Source organism: Caretta caretta, chromosome 10, assembly GCF_965140235.1.
Source record: "Caretta caretta isolate rCarCar2 chromosome 10, rCarCar1.hap1, whole genome shotgun sequence".
NCBI classification, from domain to species: Eukaryota; Metazoa; Chordata; order Testudines; family Cheloniidae; genus Caretta; species Caretta caretta.
This window is the reverse complement of record NC_134215.1, coordinates 45,087,215-45,109,690: the sequence shown is the minus strand read 5'-3', so window position 1 is coordinate 45,109,690 and position 22,476 is coordinate 45,087,215. Positions and strand designations below refer to the sequence as shown.

General features: G+C 41.1%; 1 protein-coding gene across 9 annotated transcripts in view; it reads left to right on the top strand.

Moving 5' to 3' along the window:
- Nucleotides 1–22,476, top strand: part of CSNK1G1 (casein kinase 1 gamma 1) — a 267,816-nt gene that overhangs the window by 110,448 nt on the left and 134,892 nt on the right. For 8 of the 9 annotated variants that reach the window (XR_007358830.2, XR_012670195.1, XM_048866988.2 and 5 more), the window contains 2 exons: nt 8,272–8,312; nt 20,064–20,133. Coding sequence is in view for 6 of the 9 variants with exons in the window: in XM_048866988.2 (XP_048722945.1) it covers nt 8,272–8,312; nt 20,064–20,133 (111 nt within the window). In the remaining 3 variants the exon portion in view is untranslated. The remainder of the gene's footprint in view (nt 1–8,271; nt 8,313–20,063; nt 20,134–22,476) is intronic. The other variant, XM_048866985.2, reaches the window with a different exon arrangement.

Genomic DNA, 22,476 nt, shown 5'->3' with positions numbered 1-22,476 from the left:
GGTCTCACCCAATATGGCGAAAGGTCCATCTAGCCCAGTATCCTGTCTTCCGACAGTGGCCAATGCCAGGTGCCCCAGAGGGAATGAACAGAACAGGTAATCATCAAGTGATTCTCTGTTGCCCATTCCCAGCTTCTGGCAAACAGAGGCCAGGGACACCATCCCTGTTCATCCTGGCTAATAGTCATTGATGGACCCTGTGACGTTGCACTCCATATATTTTATGGAAATATGCTTATGAGTGTGAATATGATATAACTGGAATATGCTTTATGCAAAAGATCTCTTGTAACGTGTTGTAACAGGTTATAAACTACTGAATATATTCCTCCTATTTGTATGCGTGTATCATTCTTGTATCTGAAGCTAAAAATATGAAGTATAACTCTGAGATCCTACCGTAATTATGCAAAGTGTGGGCCACTAATGGTGGCTTAGAATCTTGATGGCTCCCATTGACTAGGACAATTGGTTATAAATGGTTTATTTACCTGCAAGCCTTCCTGTCTACGTGTGGGCCAACCCAGGAAAAATGGAGACTAGGGGTCTTACAGGGACATGCGACCATATCACATGATACTGGAATCCATCTTAATCCTTGTACTTTTCCATTGATGAGGCAGGGGTGGGGACAAGCACAGACAAGATTTCCGCCTTGTGCCAAAGCTATAAAAGGGGGTGGAGCAGGACAAAAGGGGCTGCCAGTCATGAGAAAACCCCTGCTTACCACCTGAGATGTCTGCTGAAACTAATAAGGACTGTATCACGGGAAAGGATTGGGCCCAGACTAGGAAGGAGTCTAGTCTGTGAAAGAAGCTTATTGGTGACGGTGAGATGTTACCTGTAATCAGTTTCTTAATGTATTAGGCTTAGACTTGGGTGTTTTTGCTTTATTTTGCTTGGTGACTTACTTTGTTCTGTCTGTTATTACTTGAAACCACTTAAATCCTCTTTTTATATTTAATAAAATCACTTTTGTTTATTAATAAACCCAGAGTAAGTGATTAATACCTGGGGGAGCAAACAGCTGTGATATAGAATATAGTGATATAGAAGGCAAACAATTAATGAATTTACCCTGTATAAGCATTATACAGAGTAAAATGGATTTATTTGGGGTTTGGATCCCATTGGGAGCTGGGTGTTGGAGACAGGTAACCTGCTCAATTAAAGTCTGCAGCTTTGAGGGCGTGGCCCAGATCCTGGGTCTGTGTTGCAGAAGGCAAGCATGTCTGGCTCAACAAGGCAGGTTTCTGGAGTCCCAAGCTGGGAGGGAAAACAGGCTCAGAGGTAATTTCAGCACATCACGCGACAGTCCCAAGGGAATCTCTGTGACCAAACCCATCACAGACTCATCCTTCAAGAACTTATCTAGTTCTTTTTTTGAACCCTGTTATAGTGTTGACCTTCAACATCCTCTGGCAAAGAGTTCCACAGGTTGACTGTGTGTTGTGTGAAGCAATACTTCCTATTGTTTGTTTTAAACCTGCTGCCTATTAATTTCATTTGGTGACCCCTAGTTCGTGTGTTATGAAAAGGAGTAAATAACACTTGCTTATTTACTTTCTCCACACAAGTCATGATTTTTTTTAGACCTCTGTCATATCCCCACTTAGTTGTCTCTTTTCCAAGCTGAAAATTCCCAGTCTTCTTAATCTTTCCTCATACGGAAGCTGTTCTACACTTCTAATAATTTTTTGTTGTCCTTTTCTGAAACTTTTCCAATTCCAATATATCTTTTTTGAGATGGGGTGATCAGAATGCACACAATATTCAAGATGTGGGTGTACCAGGGATTTATATAGTGGCATTATAATATTTACTGACTTATTATCTAGTCCTTTCCTAATAGTTCCTAACATTCTGTTAGCTTTTTTGTCTGCCATTGTACATTAAGCAGATGTTTTCAGAAAACTATCCACAGTGACTCTGAGATCTCTTTCTCGCGTGGGAACAACTAATTTAGATCCCTGTCATTTTGTATGTATTGTTGGGATTGTTTTCCAATGTGCATCACTTTGCATTTATCAACATTGAGTTTCATCTGCTATTTTGTTGCCCAGACAACCAGTTTTGTGAGATCCCTTTGTAGCTCTTCACAGTCTGCTTTAGACTTAACTATCTTGAGTAATTTTGTATCATCTGCAGATTTTGCCACCTCACTGTTTACCCCTTTTTCCAGATCAGGTATGTATATATTGAATAGTACTAGACCTAGTACAGACCCTTGAGGAATACCGCTATTTACCTCTTTCCATTTTGAAAACTGACCATGTATTCCTACTCTTTGTTTCCTATCTTTTAACGAGTTACCAATCCATGAGAGAACCTTCCCTCTTATCCCATGACAGCTTACTTTGCTTAAAAGCCTTTGGTGAGGGTCCTTGTCAAAAGTTTTCTGAAAATCTAAGTACGCTATTTAGTAGATGTAATAGCTCCAATGTCTGCTTCAGTTGCATACTACAAAGCTTTGAAATGTGTGGAAGATGACTGAAATGTAAGTATACCAGTGCTTTGTTGCATGTTACACCATAAATGGACTATTATAATGGTTTGAACCTACTAAACCTTTAAAAACCATGTTGTATTGTGTGTCTTCACAAAGGTCTCCTCGGTGGTCGCCCTGATGAGACAAAACGGCCACACAGTCTGTCCATATGTGGACGACTGGCTGCTGATGGGCAGATCCAAAAAGGAGGTCCAGTTGGTGACACTATTCTTGATTTGTCTCCTGGAATCATTGGATGTCTGTGTAAACAATGTAAAGTCCCATGCGACTCCCATAAAAACCATAGATTTTATAGGAGCAACCCTGGACTCAACATCAGTGAAGGCCTACTTTCGTATGAACAGATTCCAGGCCATGAACATAAAACAGCTTACCATCTGACCATGGACCATATAGTCCGGGTCTGTCTTTCCTTATTAAGGCTGCATGACTACTTGTGCCTACGTAATGCCATTAATAGAATCATAGGACTGGAAGGGACATCGAGAGGTCATCTAGTCCAGGCCCTGCACTCATGGCAGGTCTCAGTATTATCTAAACCATTCCTTACAGGTGTTTGTCTTACCTGCTCTTTAAAACCTCCAATGATGGAGATTCCACAATGTTCCTGGACTGTTTATTCCAGTTCTAAACCAACCTGACAGTGGAAAAAGTTTTTCCTAATGTCCAATCTAAACCACCCTTGCTACAATTTAAGCCCATTGCTGCTTCTTCTATTCTCAGAGGTTAAGGAGAATAATTTTTCTCCCTCCTCCTTGTAAAAACCTTTTCATGTCCTTGAAAACTGTTATGACCGTCTCAATCTTCTCTTTTCCAGACTAAACAAACCCATTTTTTTAATCTTCTCTCATAGGTCATGTTTTCTAGACCTTTAATCATTTGTATTGCTCTTCTCAGGACTTTCTCCAGTTTGTCCACATCTTTCCTGAAATGTGGCACCCAGAACTGGACACAATACTCCAGCTGAGGCCTCATCAGTGCAGAGTAGAGTGGAAGAATTACTTCTTGCATCTTGCTTACAACACTCCTGCTAATACATCCCAGAATGACGTTTGCTGTTTTTGCAACAGTGTTACACTGTTGACTCATATTTAGCTTGTGATCCACTAAGTCCCCCAGATCCGTTTCTGCAGTACTCGTTTCTAGGCATTCATTTCCCATTTTGTATGTGTGCAACTGATTGCTCCTTCCTAAGTGGAGTACTTTGCATTTGTCCTTAATGAATTTCATCCTATTTTTTTCAGACCACTTCTCCATTTTGTCTAGATCATTTTGAACTTTAATCCTATCCTCCAAAGTACTTGCAAGCCCTCCCAGCTTGGTATCGTCCGCAAACTTTATAAATTTGCCGTTATCTAAATCATTGATGAAGATATTGAGCAGAACCAGGCTTCATCTCCGTTGCACGCAGGCCTGGGTCCCGTCTCATCAGACAGATACAACATGAATACCAAGGTGATAGTCCTTCTCAAGGTCACAGCTTCCCTGCTGTGGTGTATGTGTGCACGAGAGTCCCTTTCCTTCCACCCTCAGCCGATATGACCATTATCTCAGACGCATCTCTTGTATGTGGGCTTCCCATCCTGGACAATCACTCAGCACAAACACATGGTCTCCCTGGGAGGCCAGAATGCATATCAGTTTTCTGGAGGGCAGTTCACCTAGAGTGCAGCGCTTATACGGTTTCATCATATCCATAATGTCAGACTATGTGACAACCATATTTTACATGAAACCAGGGTGGAGCAAAATCGCATCCTCTCTGTATAGAGGCAGTCAAGTCATGGAACTGGTGCATCAGCAACCACATCACACTCTCAGCGCCATAACTACGAGCTACACAGAATTCTGTGGCAGTTTCAGCAGGCACCTCTCCACAGACCATGAGTGGGAGATATGCAGTTCCGTCCTGAATGACAGTGGGGAACACCATCTTGGGACCTGTTCATCTTTCAGATGAACAAGAAATTCAACTAATACTGCTCTAAAGCAGCACTAGGTCCAGGACTCCAAGGGCGATGCCTTTCTGTTATCCTGGACAGACCACCTGAGGCACTTCTACCCCCTGCTACCTCAGGTTCTGTGAAAAGTTTGTCACAACGGGGATGAAATTTGTAACATTTTTGTCGCACCCAACTGGCCCAGACAATTCCCGTTTCTGGATCTCCTCTGAATGTCAACCCATCCTCCCGTCATTATCCGACCTCTTCTGGGTCAGAAAAGAACGTCGCCTAGACCTTCTTCATCTTGTGGCCTGGGATTCAGAGGGGTGCCAGACCTAGAGCTTTCATGATTAGAAGCCATTCAAACTATTCTCCATTACAGCAGAAAAGTCTCCTCTAGAAAATGCTGCCTAGCTAAAGTGAGACATTTATTTATTTGGATGCAACAAAATCAGTTATCCCCAGAATCAACAAGTATCCTTGCTATTTTAGACTATCTCCAGGACCTCAGGACTTTCTATCAGCTTGCTGCAGGGTCTGCCTCCTCCAACAGAAGCCTCTATCTTTACTCACCCTACCACAATTCGATTCCCAAAAGGTCTTGTTAGGGCCTTTATACCAGTGTTGAAACTCGCACTGCAATAGGACTTCAACCTGATACTCTCAGTATGTACTGGACTACCCTTGGAACTGATGGCCACATGTTCCATGTCATATCTGTGCATGAAGGTTTTCTTTTTAGTCGCCATCACTTCAGCCAGATGCATGAGTGAACTGGGAGTGCTCATGACTGACCTGCAATACGCCATATTTCATGAGGTTTCTCTTTGTGTATGTCTACATGGCAATAAAACACCCACAGTTGGTCTGTATCAGCTGACTTGCGCTTGAGGGGCTATAAAATTGCAATGTACATATTCAGGCTCAGGCTGGAGCCCAGGCTCTGGGACCTTGTGATTCCTGTAGCACTAAACAATATGGCTTTTTAACGGATTGAGACTTACAGCTCTATGCATCTTTGTAGTAAAATCCAGCTTCTGGAAAATGTTTTTGACCAATGAACATTACTCAGTGTGGCATCTGTCAGTTAGGCATCCCAGGTGGAAGCCCTGAGAGGCAGCACCTTTAGCTTAGTAGTACATTTAGCACCTTTCATCCCTGTCAGCTTAGGCAGCTGGACTGCTGCATTTTAAAGTTAGTTATAGAATTGTTGTCGTGGCTAGACAAATGGAGGGTGGGTAGCTGGCAATCCTCCAGATATGATAGCACATTTGGATGGCCCACTATGCACAACTTTTAGTTGGCTCCAAGCATGTCGCTAATTGGAGACAAGTTTGACGTCTTAGCTCTGTTGTCTTATCTTGGCCTTGAATACCTCATTTACTGTAGAAACTGAAGTGAATGCTTAGCAGACCCAAGAGAAGCTAATACTGCAAACTAGCTCAGTCTCATGAGGTCTTCTGCCTCTGCTTCATTTACAATGTAGGTTCCTGCTTGCTATTGTGTGCTGAAATTCACACTTTCAATATTTAGTCCCTGAATTCCTAGATTGATGTAGTAAAACAAGATTCCCATTGATTCTTAATTAAAAATGACTTCATGGCACCTTTTGAAAACTTGGCAGACGGGAGGCAGTGTGGCCTAGGGCATACAACACTAGACTTTGACTGAGATCTGGGCTCTATTTCTGGCTCAGTCACTAGCCTGTTGGGTGACCTTGGACAAGTTACTTCACCACCCAGTGCCTCAGTTTCCCCATCTGTAAAATGAGAACAATTTTACTGTGAGATCTATGATGGAAAAAAACTGATATACTCCCCATGTTCTGAGATCCTGAGAACACTGATTTTTACCTCCTATGCCGTAGTACATGCCCTATTTTCCTTCATTACCTGCAAGTGAATAATAGTTCAGCTTTGGGGCAGTTCAATAGTATTTCCATTTTGCAGCCATCAGAGTTCTATTGATCTTTCCAGATTCTAAGGATAGTCTTTGTGTTGTTAAAGTACAGAAAATACGTCTCTGCAAGTGCTGTGCCAATGCAGTGCAGTAGAAGTAAAAGCAGTATTCCTGTCACGTTATTAGGTAGGTGTACCTCCATCATAGGCCTCAGCATTGAAAACCAGTAAAGCGACTGCGTATAATTTCTAGCCTGATTCATGCTCCTAGAGGAGACTTAATTCTGAAAGCAGTAAGATTTAGTAGCTTCTCTTGGTTTCTTGTGATGCGAATGCATTTGTAACAAACTATAGAAAGGTGCCTTGCATATCTTTTGGGTGTGGTACAAATAAAAAAGCATAAAATGCCCAGGGAACATCACTCAATATATGTTTTGAACATGAACGCTGCACAGGTAATAAATCAGTCAGTGTATATAGTGAACTGCAAAACTTTGGTACCTTGCTAATTCGTGCAGGGTGGATTTATTTAAATCACCAACTTTAATAACGAGGTTTTCTGCTTGCTGATTTAAATCTATTTAAATAATTGACTTGAATTGTGTTTAGTATTTGTACGCTAGTTATCTTTCTAAAGAGAGGTTGATTTTCATTAATTGGTAACTGTTAAAACATGTTGATTTTCAATTTGAGGCTTGTGCGCGCTGCGGCACCGTGCAGACTACGGGGCTGTGAATTGCAGAGCACTCCAAAAAGTTGCACTCAGACTGCCCCGTGTGGACACTGCTGGCGCAAACTAAAAGGTCCCTCGTTCATGTTAATGTAATTCTCCATGTTAACACAGAGTAGGTGCCTTTTAATTTGCGTCAGCAACGTCCACACGGGGCAGTTAAAGTGCAATTCTTTGCTATTTGTATCCCCATAATCTGCACTGCGGTACAGAGTAAATGTAACCAAAATAGAGCCTTTACACTAAATTTTGTGCTGCTCTTTGTTAATCAGGAGAACACTGTCTATACAAATGTATTTAAGCAATTAGTTAGCTTAACTGACATTTATTCAGATTCCTAATTGTTATGTTTTATTATTTTAGAAAACTATGAGCATTTCTTAATTACAAGTAAAAAAAATAAATCTAGTAATTTGTGTCCAGCTCTGTTTGGATGGAAATAAATAAATTGGTTAGTCTCTAAGGTGCCGCTAATACTCCCTTTTTTTGCGGATACAGACTAACACGGCTGCTACTCTGAAACCTTTAGAATTAGTATATCTCATCCTCTCACATCTACTTGATTCTTAGATTGGAAGACAAGATTTTTTTCCTTTTCAACACCCATTGGTTTCTTAACTTTGAATTAAGTAGTTATTGAACTAAACTAGTTGAATAAACTGAAATCAAGAAAATATTTTCTCTGCACTTGCAGAAGAGGCTACTACTTTCAAAAGCTGGTTTAACACTTCAACAAACTCTGGTTTGATGTGCTTTGTCAGTGACTTCTACCAGTTGAGTGGCTTGACTCTATTTAAAATGGCAGTGGATGTGTACTGGTTAATATTTGTTATAGATGATAGTATGTTTAGGCCTTAACGTAGTTTGTCATAATCTATTCTAAATTGGTTTATTTTCTAAAAAGCCTTTAATTTAAATAAATCCGATTTAAGTAAAAATCAACTTTAATGTTTTTAAATCAATTTTTGTCCACCCTGAATTAGTGCAAGCTGTTTCTATTCTAGCCTGGTGAGCTATAATACTTATTGTGGATTATTAATAATTATACCTATGTTCGGTCTGTTCATTGTATTGTCTAAATTGCTCTTTGCACTTACAGTGCACAATGAGACTTTATCATGCATGACTCCTTAGGCTAGGAATATTATCTGTCATATATGTGATACTGAAAGTCTTTCTTTTTTTCCACAGGCAAAAATCTCTATACCAATGAATATGTAGCGATCAAACTGGTAAGTAGAACCTTAATTTAATGGTTGTATTACTTAAAAATATCTTGACAGTTGCAAATGTCAGGCACAGAAGGCAGCTTTTTCACCCTACACTTATTTTATACTGAACTGTGGCTGAACAGAGGTGAGATCATCATCCTAGGCTAGGGTACTATATTGAATGAGAACAAGATTTTTTCAATTAAAATAGATGCTTAGAGAATTTTAAAAGCATAGCTGTGGCACCTTTCTTAAACTGGAATGTTGGTGTAGGGGATATCATGTAGATCCTAGTGAATGGTGCTGTTTGGGTTATCACTTATATGTTCAAATGTTGCCACCTTAGAATTATGGTTGTCTGTGTCCATGATTTCATTGCCCCAGCAATTTTTTTTTTTTTTTTAAGATTGCAAGCCTGTTGTGTCAGGTACTGTGCCTTCCTTTGTACTGCACTTAGCACATTGAGCACTTCCGGAAACATGTTATCAACCAGCTATTTTTCTGTTTCCATAAAAACCCAAGTTGTATACTTCGAAAATATAAAGGACAACCAAAAAGTCCTCATTCCCCAAAGCGAATTAATAAAAAAAACCAATTTCTATTTTTAATAACCTATTTAAGAAAACTCATTTAAACTATTCTAATTCTTTAGTTCTCTGTCTGTATAGTTGATTTCTGAACAATGTCTGAGTAAGCCATAGTTTATCCATGGCATGTAAGAAGCTTTCCATTTTGTATGCAGTGCCCAAGTTACCGATAAGTTATCAGGCTGCAGCAAAACAGGTTAAAAGGTAGAGACCAAGCTGTGCAGTGCTCCATATTCGTTGTGAGTAGTGATGGAGGAAGCAGGGGAAAATCTCAGCTGAAAAGAGGTCTCTTTTGGGGATGGTGCAACTCCAAGCGTATGGTGTCATACCTTAAACTCCTTAAATGACAATGACAAGAGTTTGCTAGAGTAGGCATAGCCTTGTCTGCCACATCTTCCAAGAGCTTGGTTTCCTTCCACCTTAATCTGAGGAGTGCCCAAAATTGAAGACCACAGTGCTCCCTGAATTACTTATACCTTCATCCAGGCCACCTTATATATGCATAATCAGATGGACAGCTATAGAGGATTTATTATAATGCAAAACGTGAAAAAGGGCTGGATTCTGTCCTTTTAGTGGCATGCAATTGACTTTTGGGAATCTGGATAAAGAGTGCGTGAGTGTTTTCACATGTCCAGTATTATATTCCTCAGGGGAGATGGTGTTCAGTTCATGTACAATGCCTGTAATGTGGAGCACACATGATGTGGGTTCTCCTGTCTCTTCCTTCTCCCAACAGCTGCAGTGAATTGTGATGGAAATTTTTTTTAAAGAAGCATAGCAAATGGCTGGAATACAGCTTTCCTTTTGATTAATTGCCCCTCTATAATACAAATAGTCACATTGTAGTCTGACAGTGGTTAAAACATGAGAGTGGGGGTCAGGGAAATTGTCTAATTTGGTTAAGGTCTAGCAGGTCTGCCAGAGCCAAGTCACCTATCCTCTGTGCCCTGTAAAATAAGAACATGTACTACACCAAACTGAGGTGTTTCACAACACTTAATCAGGAAAGAGGTGCAAGAGACACTTAACTGGAACTCAACCATTTAGGACCAGCTTCAGGTATTCTTTAGTTACAGAAATTTAAACAAAGCTTGAATATATAAGTTTCAACTTCCATCTGTGTTACACTTAAAAAACAAACAAAAACAAACCTAATTCAGGTATTCAGAATTCTTAGTCTTGCATTTTATATCAGTCCATCCCTTCATTGGCTTTCCTAGTTGTGTGCAGCTGGCAGATGTTGCCTACTTGTTAAGTGTGGTCAGTGTGTCCATCTCCTTAGGAAGCTCCAAACTGTTGCTTGGAGGAGATTGACCAACTACATGTTTCCAAACCCTCTGTTCTCAAGGCCAGGAGGAGAGAAGTAGAGAGATTTCACTCTCAATTCAGGTAACATCTAAAACTATCTCTTGATTCCTGAGAGCTTCAGAGGTGCACGCCCTTCTCGCACAGGCAGCACCAAGCAATCTAGTTAGAATCATAGAATACCAGGGTTGGAAGGGAGCTCAGGTGGTCATTTAGTCCAATCCCTTGCTCAAAGCAGGACCAATCCCCAATTTTTGCCCCAGATCCCAAATGGCCCCCTCAAGGATTGAACTTGCAACCCTGGGTTTAGCAGACCAATGCTCAAACCACTGAGCTATTCTATCCCCCTAGACATTAGAACAAAGGGAAGAACATGAACTGCATGCCCAACTTCTCTGGTTTTGCACTGAAGGAGAGCTATGCTACTTCTGTGCGCAGGCAGCAGTTGAGAGGAATTCCGCTGACAAGACAGTCCTTCCTTTTTTATGGAAGGCAGAAAGGCAGTTCCTGCCCATGAGAACCTAGTGTTTGCAGGTCATGTTGGGTAGGTATACAGTGCATTTGCTTCTTGGGCTGCCCCATCTCTACTGTTGTAGTGTCTGGTTTTGAGAGTAGTGTCAAGGGACCAATGTGCACTATAGCCTGTGCCTCTGTAAATTTTGGACCTTCTCCTTGGGAGTAAGTCCAAACTATCTGGTCCTTTTTATGAAGACCAGGTGAGCGGTAAAGAGAAATGTCCTTTTGCAGTACTTAGTTGGCTGTCCATCGTAAGGGGGACAAGCACACTACTTTCTTGTAAAGCTGTGTAAACCCTCACTGTTTCTACCCCACCTGCATCTCTTATGATACTGAGCTAGTTTGGAACCTGTGGCTTCCTTTTATTTTTTGTTTTGGAGTAAAAACATCAGCTGGACCATTTTGGAGGAATACTTCTAGTTGCTCCCAGCCAATCTGAGGGCTCTCAGCGTAGATGTGGTCGTCTTTGTACAGTGAGTTCTTTCATTGTCTTGTGAAAGACTTCTTGCAAGACTTCTCCTGTAGTGGATGTTTCTCTTTATATGCTGTGCAGCTGAAGGTATGGCATCCTACCCAGTACCAAGGAAGTGTGTATATACTGAGAATTGGGAATAGATTCTCTAGTCATATTAATCGTGGCATCCAAACACTGAGCAGAAAATTACTCAGAACTTTTTGACAAAACCATGGCAAACTGACTGAAGAAAAAATGCTTCTCGCAAGCAGCCAAAGAATTTCAATTCTTCTGTTGATTGAAGCGGCCCTTCTATGGCTTTAATGCAGGGGTAGGCAAACTGTGGCCCACAGGCTGTTTTAAGCCAGCCCGTGAGCCGCACCACGCAGTTCGGCCCTGCTCCAGTTGGGGCGAGGGGTCGGGGCCTGGCTGGGGCACCGGGTCAGGGACTGGCTGGGGCACCAGGTCGGGGGCCGAACCATGCGGCTTGGCCCCACTCCAGGGCTCCAGCTGGGGTACAGGGTCCTGGGCCCACCACGCGGCTCCCGGAAGCTGCGGCATGGCCCTGCTCCGGCTCCTACATGCTCCAATGGGAGCTGCAGGGGCGGTGCCTGCGGATGGGGCAGCATGCAGAGCCGCCTGGCTGCGCCTCCACGAAGGAGCCGGAGAAGGGACATGCCACTGCTTCCGGGAGCCGCTTGAGGTAAGCGCTGCTCAGAGCCTGCATCCCTGAGCCTCTCCCCACGTCCCAACCCCCTGACCCAGCCCTGATTCCCCCTCCCGCTCTCCGAACCCCTCAGTCCCAGCCCAGAGCACCCTCCTACACCCAAACTCCTCATCCCTAGCCCCACCCCAGAGCGTGCACCCCCTTCCGCACCCCAACCCCAATTTTGAGAGCATTCATGGCCCTCCATACAATTTGTATTCCCTAACGTGGCCTTCAGACCAAAAAGTTTGCCCACCCCGCTTTAATGCTGTGTATTATTGGAAAGACCAGTTACAATTCACAAAACTGATGGATGTGAGAGCCTGAAATACATGTAATTGAATAGATGGTTATCAGGGGAAAAGGGAGGGAACTCAGAAATAGAGACCAGATTTCTTGTATTTGTGTAGTAGCTCTGAGTGCATAACTGCTTAGTCACTAACTTGTTCAGATAGCTGTACAATTGAAATATTGGCACAAATGATACTGGCACAAAATAGGGAGAAATGGGGCCAAGAGTGGACAGCAGTGCTTAGTGAAGACATGGTTAAGAGAATGCTTAAGTTGATGACTGGGGAGCTGGTGCAGAGCTGAGTGTCTAATTCATTAATTAGAGAGGAACCATGTTACGGTTGGATCTGGTGGATTGTGAACTGTCAAGGTGAAAAGCCAGGAAAATAGTGTTGAGATGGGAAGAGAAGGAAGAGCCCATAATCAAAATCAGGATGTCAAGAATCTTCAAAACACTTTACAAACATTAACATTTCTTTCCATTTTCACAGATGTGGAATCAGACAGAAAAGTTTGGCACCTACTTTCTGAAATTTTTGAAGTGTGCAAATGTGTTTCTAGCTTGCACATGCAGCCAACACACTCTGTTCACTGCACATAGAAATTAAGTGCACCTGATGCTTTTAAAAAGCTGGTGTGGGTGGTGTTCCCAGTCTACCTGCGGAGTCTGTCAGAACCAGAATTAGGTCTTGTGGGCTCCTCAGATCATACTGTACAATAAAGATCCAATTTGTAAACTCATTCATTTAAAGAGTGTACATGAAATAGGCTCCTGAAGCTTTAACAAAAACAGAAATCCAGCTGTTCTGTACTTTTGTTTTCTACACTAAGCAGGTTTTATGAAGATTGTTTAGCAATGGTATAAATAATTCCCTTCATGGAAAGAAGCCAGTAATATACAAAGGACTCTTAGACTAAAAATTATTACACGTAGTTCTGTCTCACTCACTAGCAGAGGCTTCTACAAGGCTTTCTTTTTAAAATTTTCTTTGGCAATGACTCAGCTGAGCTAAAGTCCTAAGAGAATTTTCTGTCCTTGAAAATAACTTGAAGGTTGACAGGGAAATAAAATAGCTGTGTGATCAGCATATTCTTCTGAAGAAATTTGCTTTAGGGGAACAGTCTTTTCTTTTTGTGTGCATCATTGGGGTCAAGTCAAAGGAGAGCATTCTGTGCAAAATCTCCTACTGCTCTGACTGTTCTTGGGATTCTCTCTGGAATCCGAGAGTCAGTGCTGCAGTTCTGCCTGTATTTTTTTTATCCCTCCAGAGCCCCCTGTAAAGGAATCTTAGAATTCCTGTTAAATCTAAATGGGAGGCAAGTTTAGGAATCATGGTATTATCTTTGATAAATAAAAGCCAGCATTCCCTGATCTAATCTGTGGAGAGTTACCTTTGTGGGTGTTGGATTGACAAAACTAAGAATCTTTGTAGATATTGTCGTGCATCTTCAGAGTTTTTTCTTCTTGCATCTTTTCTGCCAGTTGAAACCATCCGTCCCCATTCCTCCCTGCATAAACACTTTTTGCCACAGAATTTACTTCCACCACTTAAAGGAGGTAGTCTGGTTAGTGGGTCTACTGGATGAATAGATTTCTCATCCAGTTCTGTCACACAACCGGATTCCAACTTGAAAATGAGGGGTTTATGTAGCAAAGCAGTAGCCTATTTCTGTTCCATGCATGGGCTGAATAGCTTTGATGATGATAGTCCAGCTGTCTCTTTCTAGACATTTAATCATGGATTAATCTCTGGATATTTGAGCAATAGAGATTTCAGCCCAAGGCAGGTCTTTTCTGCCAGGGAACAAAGAGGCTTGGCTGGGGTTTGAACAGCTTGTAGGCAGTTCAAGTTCCAATCAAGATCTTTCTACTAATTGAAGAGGAGGCCTTAACCTGTAGTTCTTACTCAATGGAAATCTGTGGACATTGGGGCCTAGAAACCTTGCAGGACAGGACATGGTTTGAAAATGAGACTAGAAACTGAATTATCTGCTCAGGTCTGCCCTTCCAGTCAGAGCTCAGCATATTGCATCAGTGTGGGGTAAACCTGTACAGCTATTGCCTGCACTCAGTACCTTCTGTGGAGGCCTAGAAGTCTTAACTCACTGGGGCTGCAGTTTAACATCTTTTAATCAACATTAAAGTCACTTATAGATAGCAACTGGTTTCTTTACAGGCAAACTTCTGCTAAGGTCTAGGTTGATTTAACTTTCCCATACTTTTAAAACTGAATTTCAGAAGCAGACTAGGTAGATCTTTGTCTTATTGGATTCCTTGTCAGGTTATGAACCTGTTGAAAAAGTTGAGAGTAGGAAATGCTAGCTTTTTTTCCATATGTAGGAAATGTCACCTCTTTCCATCTCCCCCATACCTGCTGGGATTCTTTGTGTTCTGTATTAATCTTCTTTCTTGGAGGCCCTTACCCTATTAACAATCCTACCATGGCCATAGGATCCCTCTCCGCTTTCATTATTACTGCAGTGTCAACACTGGGTATGAGCAATAGGTTAACGCACTAATAGCTGAACCGTATTCAGTCATTGGTTTTCAGATGTAGGGTGGATTTAATTTAAATCACTAGTCAGGAAGACTTGATTTAATCATGGATTTCTACATAAGTGCATTCTTGTTGGTTGTTGTAACCTTAATACATATTCTTCACAACTCAGAGATAGATGTAGGTTTCCATTTTAGAAGGTACACACTATACATTTTTAAAGTGATTTATTTTGAAAACTTCAGATTAGTTTTATAGCTATATCAGAAAATGAATGATTGGTTGCTTCAATTACCTTTGGTAAATGAAGCAGATGTTTGAGGTCACTGGGAGGTGAACTATCTCCAATTCAACAGGTTACTTATTAATATTTGGAGGACTTTCTTGCCATGCTGTATTTTAGGAGGCGAACATCATCAGACAGACATTTAAATTGTTTCATTTAACTAAAACAACTACATTATGTATTCTGGATTTTTTTCTTCAATTTCAACAAAAGGAAAGAGTGAGCCCCTTACTGAATGAGGGAGGCAACCTAGTAACCTAGTAGGCAACCTAGGCAACCTAGTAACTTTTTCCACATGCTTTTTTTGCCTCCGTCTTCACAGACAAGGTCAGCTCCCAGACTACTGCAGTGGACAGCACAGTATCCAGCCCTTTGTGAAGAAAGGAGTGGTTTGGGACTATTTAGAAAAGCTGCATGAGCACAAGTCCATGGGGCCGGATGCGCTGCATCCGAGGGTGCTAAAGGAGTTGGCGGATGTGATTGCAGAGCCATTGGCCATTATCTTCGAAAACTTATGGCGATCAGGGAGGTCTCGGATGCCTGGAAAAAGGTTAATATAGAGCCCCTCTTTAAAAAAGGGAAGGAGGAGGATCCAGGGAACTACAGGCCAGTCAACCTGACCTCAGTCCCAGGAAAAATCATGGAGCAGGTCCTCAAGGAATCAATTCTGAAGCACTTTGAGGAGAGCAAAGTGATCAGGAACAGTCAGCATGGATTCACCAAGGGCAAGTCATGCCTGACTAACCTAATTGCCTTCTATGACGAGATAACTGGCTCTGTGGATGAGGGGAAAGCGGTGGACGTGTTATTCCTTGACTTTAGCAAAGCTTTTGATATGGTCTCCCACAGTATTCTTGCCAGCAAGTTAAAGTAGTATGGGCTGGATGAATGGACTATAAGGTGGATAGAAAGCTGGCTAGATCATCAGGCTCAATGGGTAGTGGTCAATGGCTCCATGTCTAGTTGGCAGCTGGTATCAAGCGGAGTACCCCAAGGGTTGGTCCTGGGGCAGTTTTGTTCAATATCTTCATAAATGATCTGGAGGATGGCGTGGATTTCACCCTCAACAAGTGTGCAGATGACACTAAACTGGGAGGAGTGGTAGATATGCTGGAAGGTAGGGATAGGATACAGAGGAACCTTGACAAATTAGAGGATTGGGCCAAAAGAAATCTGATGAGGTTCAACAAGGGCAAATGCAGAGTCCTGCACTTAGGACGGAAGAATCCCATGCACTGCTTCAGACTAGGGACCAAGCGGCTAGGCTGCAGTTCTGCAGAAAAGGACCTAGAGGTTACAGTGGACGAGAAGCTGGATATGAGTCAACAGTGTGCCCTTGTTGCCAAGAAGGCTAACGGCATTTTGGGCTGTATAAGTAGAGGCATTGCCAGCAGATCGAGGGACATGATCGTTCCCCTCTATTCGGCATTGGTGAGGCCTCACCTGGAGTACTCTGTCCAGTTTTGGGCCCCACGCTACAAGAAGGATGTGGAAAATTGGAAAGAGTCCAGTGAAGGGCAACAAAAATGATTAGGGGGCTGGAACACATTACTTATGAGGAGAGGATGAGGGAACTAGAATTATTTAGTCTGCACAAAAGAAGAATGAGGGGGGATTTGATAGCTGCTTTCAACTACCTGAAAGAGGGTTCCAAAGAGGATGGATCTAGACTGTTCTCAGTGGTAGCAGATGACAGAACAAGGAGTTATGGTCTCAAGGTGCAGAGGGGGAGGTTTAGGGGATATGAGGAAAAAAATTTTCACTTGGTGGGTGGTGAAGCCTGGAATGTGTTACCTAGGGAGGTGGTGGAATCTCCTTCCTTAGAGGTTTTTAAGGTCAGGCTTGACAAAGCCCTGGCTGGGATGATTTAGTTGGGGATTGGTCCTGCTTTGAGCAGGGGACTGGACTAGATGACTTCCTGAGGTCCCTTCCAAGCCTGATATTCTATGAAACAAGCATATGAATTTTTGAATTTAGTTAAACATTAAGGTTTTTTTTAAATCAAAATAGTTAAATGAAATATTTTAAAAAAAAACAAATTAAATCTACTACATCAGCCAGGTCAACCTGAGAAACTTAAATTATTGGCTTGTGCAGCTAACTCAGTCATCTTCACCTTCATTTTCCTGTTTCTTCATAATCTGGAAAAGAAAAACAAACCTTCCTGCTTTTTCAGGTCCCAAACAATTTCTCAATTTGGAATGAATTAGTCCAAAGGAAGAAAATATTCTTTCTACACCTGCAGAAGAAACTACTGCTGTTAAAAGTGAGATGATCACTTCAACAGTCTCTGAATCCAGGTGCTTAAGTGATTTCCACCAGTTCACTGGTGTGACTTTCTTTAAAACGTCATCAGCAAACATATATTTCTTGAATGGTTCACCCTTAGATCTGAAGTTTATTATAGTTGGCTTTATGGAGGGATGATTGTTGGATGTCCATGTGATAGCCAACTCCTCTTCTTCAGCAGTTAAGATTTGACCCTGGTACCGAGTATTGAGAATATTTGCAAGAAAATGAGCTGTAGATAGTGCTTGTCCCATTCGTTTTTTTAATGCTTGTAATTTAACTCTGTCATTGCATATGTCTATTTTTAAGATCTCACTCAGTTCCTTCCAAATTTCAACAGCATTAGCAATAAAACAGCTATTTCCCTGCATTTTGTTCAAGGCAACAGAAATAGGCTTCAGGGTATTCAGCATGTGTTCAACATTTCTCTTAAGCCCAATGTTGAGAATGTTGAGAACTTTGGCTGTGACGGTGCTATCTATTTTTTCACAATTTTGTTCACAAACTGTCATCTGATTAGGCCAGTTCTTGATATAGTGCCTAAAACAGTCCACTACTGAGTTCCATCACACGTCTTGTGGGAGAGTTAGCTTGGTTCCTCCCACTTTTTTCAAAGCAGCTGCTGCAAAGTGGTTGTTACGGAAGTACTTTGAAATTTCAACAACATGAGCCTTTATTTCTGGAACACTGAAGCTTTTGACTAGGAGGCACATCAAATGAGACCCCAAGCGTATATTATTAGCTTGGAACTCTCTTCACTCTCTCCTAAATAATTTTGTCTCATCTTGGATACATTTACAGCATTGTCTGTGGCACATACAACAGGATCATTGTGGACATTGCTCCACCTATCAAGACTCAGGTTAACAATTTTATCCTCTAGACCTTTTGCACTCTGCTCAATTTCTCTTTCATACATTTTATCCAGCAATTTGCGTGCTATATCAGCTCTGTTCGGTGGACTGTGTCCTGGTCTTAATGACTGAACCATGTTAATGAAGTGTGGGTTCTCAGTTATACGGAAAGGAGAGTTTGTTGCATAAACAAGCTGGGCAATATTTTCGTCAATTACTTCTTTTTGTAATCTGCTGGTTCTTATCACAAACTTATCTATGGTTGTTTCTGGATGATGGAGATTTTTTTTTCTTTTTGTTGCAGGTCATATACTGTAGCTATGTGACATACGTGTTGTGACCGAAACACTATAATTGCCAGATAACTCTGAAACGGTAGAAAATGAGGGTGATCTTGAAGGTGGATAGTCTTCAGAATCCTGTATGTTGAGGATGGATTCTCCTAAACAAAATAAGTCAATGCAATTATTTAATTATTACCATACTGCTCATTTAGTATTAGTCATTGCATTCACTGACACTCAGTACTACTTTAAAGGTGAAATTGTAAAAGGAAGATCTGCCAATTTCAGCTATTTATTTTTTATCACAACTGCATCTAAAATGATAGTACCATAGAGTAACAAGTATATTTTTTGTAAACATGAGAATTCAAGAATAGTCCAGAAGGAAGACAGGCAGTCCTTAAGAAAGAAGGATGAAATGAAAACAAAATTTACCAACCTGAAGGTAGATCCTGCATGTTCACACATGTTCCCTTCATCTTCAACAGCAGCTTCCTCCTGAGAAGGAACACTTCTCATGATGATGTTTCATTCGGAAAACCAGGCCTTGCATTTCTTTTTTGAACTGTTTAAATTTTGCACCCATGCCTATCTTACCCACGGGTAGAGGAACTTCATTAAAATATTCCCAAACTGGGGGTCTCTTACGGCCTGCTGCCATTATAGGTTTTCCCTTCTAGCGAGAAAATGGTATGGTAGATCTCAAATCAATGAAGGCTACACTCAGAAAGACCTCAAGACTTCTGGAATATGCTGCTCAAACAGTTTCACGTTTGTTTCCACTGCCTGCCCCTCCCTTCTTACATTTATCTCCAGACTTTTTCTCCTTTTTCAGATCTAATCTGCCCCCAGCAATCTTCTATTTTGAAACTTTGCACTTTTAGAGAGAGGTAAGGGATTGACTCTGTGTACACAAATTTGCAAAGGGACAATAGGGTTGAGGTCTGTTATTTCTCACATCTACCTATCTACCTATCTCTCTACCTACCTATCAACATTTTTGCTGTTAACAAGCACATTATCTCTGGAGACACAAATCCACAGTTTGAGAACTACAAAACTAAGCATCTCTGATGGTATCTTCTAGACTGAGCACTGAGTCCCATTGAGTTGATAGAAAGATTAACCTAAATAATCTATACAGAAGCCTCTGGAACCCAATAAGATTGGGTCCGTAATCCATGAAGTATTGAAACTCATTTACAAAACTTTTCTTAAACATCACATGAGTATATTGTCTCATACAATAAATTAGGATTTATAATCTCCATTCCATGATGAGGTACCTTTGAGCTATAATCTATCTTTAGATAGGTTTTTCCCTCAAAAAGCATTTTATCAAACAAGTCTGATTTAAATAAAAAATAAGTTTTAAATAAAAATAATTTAAATAAGAAAGCTTATGCTCAAATAAATTGGTTAGTCTCTAAGGTGCCACAAGTACTCCTTTTTTTAAAAAAGGTGAGTTGTCTGAAATTAGAGAAGTTCTTCATAGTAAGTGATATAATGTTCTCATAGCAGCTTCTGGGTTTTTTATCCATTCATTTAGATGACCACTAGTAGTCGGTTCTTGTGTTTGACAGTTACATGCTGTAGTTTAACTGTCTGGGTGGCAATGGGTTGGCGTAAAATTTAAAAATGTCCATAGAACCAATTTTATTTAAATTTGACCATCATTTTCTCACTCTCTGGTTTGCAGGAACCAATAAAATCCCGTGCCCCTCAGCTTCATTTAGAGTACAGGTTTTATAAACAGCTCGGCAGTGCAGGTAAGTGAGTTTTTCCTCTCGTCTCATACAGAATGCTTATGCCTGGTTTTCAAGCAAATATTGCTGTAATAATAACTGATGTTTGTGGCACATGACTGTCATTTGAAAACTTTATATGGGGCAAATGAATCAGGCCTACCAGTAGCAATCTTTTAGAAGAGATTTTACTGGAATAGTAATTTAGCAGCATGATAAATAAATCCTATGACATTAAAACCTTATAAAGTGACCCACACCCTCCTCTTGTGTAATCTGGGCTATCCAACCGCTGATAATCGCTATGCTTGGTGAATTTGATAACTGCAGATGAGGGTCATAAATCCATAGACGGTGATTGTGTTTGTAATACATGGGGACCTTCACTGATCTAAAAACAATCTAGAACCAATTTACTTTGTACATACCTATGTACAAAGAACTGTAGTATGTCAAGGCACACTCCAGGACTTTCAGTGTTCTGTAACATTCCCACGTGGGATATTACTTCATGGCAAACTGATGTGCTGTAGGTTCACATCCTGGTTTGCTATGCAGTAGCTTGCTCTGTAGACAAGCCCTATCTTGAGGCCTCTGTGCTGTGCTGAGAACTAGGGTAGGAATACAGAATCTGTTCGCAAGAATACACCACTTCTAAATATATTCTGATGTACAAGAAATATTCAGGACTAATTTTGATGATAGTTCATTGACTTAGGGTTTTATATTAAATTTTAAACAATTAATCACTGCTTGGATTACTTCATTGATTGAAGTGCAAACTGCCTTTAGCTTCTAGTGAATGACTCATCTGACCTGTGGTGGCCTCTGCTGGACAACTCTGGCTCTTCTGAGGTCTGCCTCAAATTTCCCCTTAACTCAGGCTTTCTTAAAAAGTCCACACAATATAGATATTCAAAACATTTCCCCTCCTAGGGTCCAATTTATTAAGTCCTGTACCAAGTCTTCTAAAGAAAACTTTTATAAAGTCTTCATTCCAGTTTCGGCTGTGCCCAGCCCCTCTTCCCTTAAAGTCTTTAAGATTTCATTTTTCACCCCAGTCACAATCTGGGCACAGCCTGTTCTTTTTAATGGTCTGTCTTCCCTTCAGAGTTCAAACACTCTTCTGTTCCGGTTCCAAGCTGGGCATAGCCCTTTCTGCCTGAGGGTCTGTCTTCTGCTCTCCCAGCAGCTGTTCCCTATTGGTCAGCCTTCTCCACAGCCCTTCTGTGCTGGTATCTTCTACCTGTTATCTTAGAGCCCTACAGGAGCCTTCTTACTCCCTGAAGCATTGGCAGACATCTGCCACCAACCCACCACTGTCTGTCTCCCCCATATAAGGCTCACGTGCCTTCCCTTAAACCCAGCTGGGAAACAGGTAATCAGACCCAATGCACTGGACCCTGCTCCCTTTCTTTCAAGGGCCATTCACTCTGACAACTTTCAATAAGCAGAAGAGTTTGCTTTTGTAAGTTTAAAAAAGTAGACTTGTAGATGGAAGGCTTACCAAGGTAAGTGATGTGTGTCCAAGAGGTGGGTACACACTTCAGTCACAGGGCATGTACAACAATAAATAAATTGGATGTTTTCCATATTAAAGCTTAGTCTACACTTAAGTTTTGCTGGCATAGCTATGCAGTTAGAAGGTGGAAAAAAATGATATCCCAAACTGACTTAGCTATGCCAGCAAAAGCCCTTGTGTAGACAGTTATACCAGCAAAAAATTGCTTTTGCTGGTGAAGTTTATGTACTTCATGGAACTGGTATAAGAACTCTGTTACAGGTGTAAGCTCTCTTCCCACTGAAAGGATTTGCTGGTATAGGAATAGCCTAGATAAGGCCTAAATTTGTTTTCCTTTTTTATATGTAGCATTTGTGGTTGGGGCCAGCTGTGGAATTGGAATTCAGGTGTATGTGTTAGGAACAGGGCAAATATTGAAGTTTCATGTCCCATCAGCTTTTTAATAAGGCACTTCTAATATTGGAGCGCATCTAGAGGTTAAAAAGACCATTAAATAGAACACAACACATTAAAAGGAGGACCAACTCTTAAAAAACTTATTTCTCTGCTTCCAAATTACTAGAAATGTTGTGAGAAATCCAATATAGAGGCAGAGTGAATGCTTTCTAGATCTTTGTTTTGTTGATAAACCAGACTTATAGCTTCAGCCCTATTACTGAGGAATTGTGAAAACACACTTATTTCCCTTGGGGATTCTCTATCCCTATTCCACAGAATTAAATTTCCAGCATACAAATCAGATGGCAAAGAATTATCTTCTTAGTTTTTTTTTTAAATAGAAGCATATTCTGGAGTTTTTTGACTACATAAACTGGACAAGCACAATATGTGGTCATTTAAAATGT